The 3403-nt window shown below is 40.7% G+C and overlaps 1 protein-coding gene across 1 annotated transcript; it reads right to left on the reverse strand.

Annotated features, from left to right (window-relative positions):
- Positions 1-921: 921 nt before the first annotated feature.
- Positions 922-3129, reverse strand: LOC139400860 (rho-related GTP-binding protein RhoG-like). Its single transcript, XM_071145448.1, has 2 exons — positions 2997-3129; positions 922-1906 (listed from the first exon to the last, which is right to left on the reverse strand). Exon 2 carries the CDS (start codon positions 1878-1880, stop codon positions 1305-1307), a length of 576 nt encoding a protein of 191 aa, XP_071001549.1. The 5' UTR covers positions 1881-1906; positions 2997-3129; the 3' UTR covers positions 922-1304.
- Between the last annotated feature and the right edge of the window lie 274 nt (positions 3130-3403).

A 3403-nucleotide genomic window follows, 5' to 3' on the forward strand; every position in this document is an offset into this window, starting at 1 on the left:
TTATTTCACTGTCAAATGAGTCCAGTGGCCTGAGGTATGGGAGAGGACAGTGATTGTACAACAAATGAAAATGTATGTTTCACAACTCCGTAACAGCAAGCTGGATCATTTCACTTCCAAATCATGCTCAGGCAAATCAGGAACCTCATGGTGGTTTAGCATGCTGGTTTCTATCACCTCCCATGACTCCATTGGAAAGGGTTTGGCATTCTTGAGGTATTAATTTAATCATGCTCAGGCAAATCAGGAACCTCATGGTTGTTTAGCATGCTGGTTTCTATCACCTCCCATGACTCCATTGGAAAGGGTTTGGCATTCTTGAGGTATTAATTTAATTGTATGCATTGATCAACACATTTATATGCTGTTCCTGATGATAAGAATAAAGACATGTCAAAGTAATCTACACTACAGTTTGCACACAATTTCCATCTCTCGTTTACAACAGTACAGATGTAATAATAATAATAATATTTTGGTGGGTGCTTATGTTTGATTTGGAAATTTGTTTTTTTGCCTTTCCCAACCGCGAGACACCCTCGAAGAGTGGGGTCATAGCCTTCTCAAAATAGTTACACAATATTAAAACATCTACAACCCCAACTTAACTAAAATAGATAATAAGCTAAGGACTTTCAGAGGGAAGTTACAACCAGGTTCCATTTCTCTCTCCTCTCCTCTCCCGTCTCTCCTCTCATCTATCACACACACACACACACACAAACACACTGACTAATGACCTTCGATAGGAAAATCAGCCTATGCATTTCTTATCAAAAACCTCTCTGCATCTCCTCTTTTGTGTCCAGCATTCAACACATTCAAACAAAGTTGAAGAGCACTAACAGAAAACCAGATGGTGTAAAAATACATACTTCTATGATACAACAAAATATTTATAAAAAAAACAACTACTATTAATTATGGGAGTATGGATATTTAAATTCCTGATATTTTTTAATTATTTTTGTAAAGAACATACATGTCAAAATGTGACAACAATACAAGCACTGATAAATGAGAGAATGTATCTCCTCATCAGAAAGTCTCAGGTCTTTTTGGTTAATTGCTATAAAGGAAGAGGGAAAAATAATGGATATACAAAGGTAAGGCATCCATCTTGAGCCAATGCCTCTGCCTCAATGGTCCCCTTGTCTCAAGGAAGTCTTGATATGGCAGTGTTTGTTATCAGCAGTACAACAAAAACATATTTCACAATAAAATCAACTCCAATGGTTTACACACATTCAATTAATTAATATTGTTCTGTTTGATTTGCATACGTGATAGTATCTCTACTGCCTTTACAATAGCACACAGGGTTTCTTGGTGGCGACAGGTTGTGGGTTGAGAAAGGCTCGCACACCCTCAGCGAACACCTCTTTGATTCCGTCTTGGTTGAGGGCAGAGCATTCAAGGTACTTGATGGCTTGGATCTGCCTGGCCAGGGCGATGCCCTGCTGTTGGGTGATGGTCGTCTGGTTCTGATCCTTTAGCTTCTTCAACACCTCCGGGTCATTGCGCAGGTCCTTCTTGGTGCCCACCAGCAGAATGGGCGTATTGGGACAGTGGTGGGTGACCTCTGGGTGCCACTTGTGCTTGACGTTCTCAAAGGAGGGGGGGCTGGCAACAGAGAAGCAGATGACAAACACGTTGGTCTGAGGGTAGGAGAGGGTGCGCAGGCGGTCGTACTCCTCCTGGCCTGCTGTGTCCCACAGGTTGAGGCTAATAGTCCTGCTGTCCACAGTCACTTGGGCGCTGTAGTTGTCAAACACAGTGGGGATGTACTCCTTGGGGAAGGCGTTGGTGGTGTAGGAGATGAGTAGGCAGGTCTTCCCCACTGCACCGTCTCCTACCACCACACACTTGATGCTCTGCATTCTGACCCCTTCACTGTCTCAGACACCTGGACATGAGAAACACAGGGAGAAATGCACTTTAGGCTACAATGTTCACCAAAAGAGAGACACTGGCTAGGGCCCAACAAATGTAAACTGTTGAAAGTGATGTTTGTGGTTTAAATTGCTCTCACACTTTATCGGGTACGAACATCACTCTCACACCCTCATTTACACAGTACAGTTTGACACTATCTATTTATATCCGTCTTTGTTAATCTACTGGCTTTCATTTCAACTTGAACATTATGTTAATCTGTGGGCCTACTTCATTTATAGTTACAGTACATAAGGCCTGTGTTCCCCATGAATTCAAGTGTGAACACTGAAACTTCAAAATATGGGTGGAGACTGGAGTTTGAAATACATGCAGTAATTGTAATTAATTGTGAGAGAGGAGAGCTGGACTCTTCCCACAGCTCTCTTAGAATGTTGGAGAAAATGTGAATATAGCTAAACCCAGTCTACAGGGACCCGAGCCTGGGAGCACTGAAATGTACTTCTCTGTACACTGACTGGGGATAGTTCATCAAATCCAATAAACCTTTGTATGCCTACCACCACGGATGCATACCTTTGGCCTATCCACTGAATATCTATGATAGGTGATTTTCACTCATTTTAGACCAACAACAAGGCCATAGCATTCTGATCGTGTACATTTCTAATTTCATTCACCTAGATTATTAAGAAAAGGGCCCAATAGTAACCCTGAAATTAGAAAAAGAGTTCAACATAAATTACAGTAAAGGTTTTTCACCATTATCATAATTTTTAAGAAAAAGAGATGCCTATAGTCAGCAGAGACAGTTATAACTTTAAATGGGCTAAGTGAAGCACAAAATAACTGTCACATAAAAATATCGCAATTGTGGATTTTAACATCGCATGCCATATCGTAGGCCTACAGAGTTTTGATATAGAATAGCGCCTACCAACATTATAACGGCAGTTGGCCACCTCGCCTTATGGTGCTTCACCCAAGTGCTTCCGTAGGATTATGTGTTACAGCCTACATATCTATTATACAGTAGTAGTACATAATTACAACATTTTGACAACAAAAACATGCAAAGGTTAAAAACAAGTCAGACTCACCAAACATACTATCTTTAATGGCAGGTTTTGTATGAACATATAGCCTACAATCTGTCCGAGAGTGTCAAAGCAGTCAAGCAAAGTGTTGCTGTAGTGGAGGAAGTGTGTGTGTTCGCTGAAGAGGAAGCCACTCGAGAAATAATGGCACTGTGAGGAAGTGTACTGTCTCCCCACCACGACAACCTGAGCTATTGTTTTAAGTATACGTTGCTGGTAGAATATTAAACAGCATTTTTAAATAAAATTGTTACCCAATGAATTATCTTATTTGACATTCAAATGTACAGAATAGGAATAACCATATCGTTGTTAGGCCCAGTGCAGACAAAATTCAGTGTTTCCTGTGTTTTATATCATATTGCACAACAGATGATGAAACTAACACTGTAGAAGTGGGAAGAAAAGGG

The sequence above is a fragment of the Oncorhynchus clarkii genome, unplaced genomic scaffold (assembly GCF_045791955.1).
Source record: "Oncorhynchus clarkii lewisi isolate Uvic-CL-2024 unplaced genomic scaffold, UVic_Ocla_1.0 unplaced_contig_8483_pilon_pilon, whole genome shotgun sequence".
NCBI lineage: Eukaryota > Metazoa > Chordata > Actinopteri > Salmoniformes > Salmonidae > Oncorhynchus > Oncorhynchus clarkii.

What these genes read in the sequence shown, in the direction of transcription:
- LOC139400860 (XM_071145448.1), bottom strand. Translation starts at nt 1,880, where the DNA reads ATGCAGAGCATCAAGTGTGTGGTGGTAGGAGACGGTGCAGTGGGGAAG.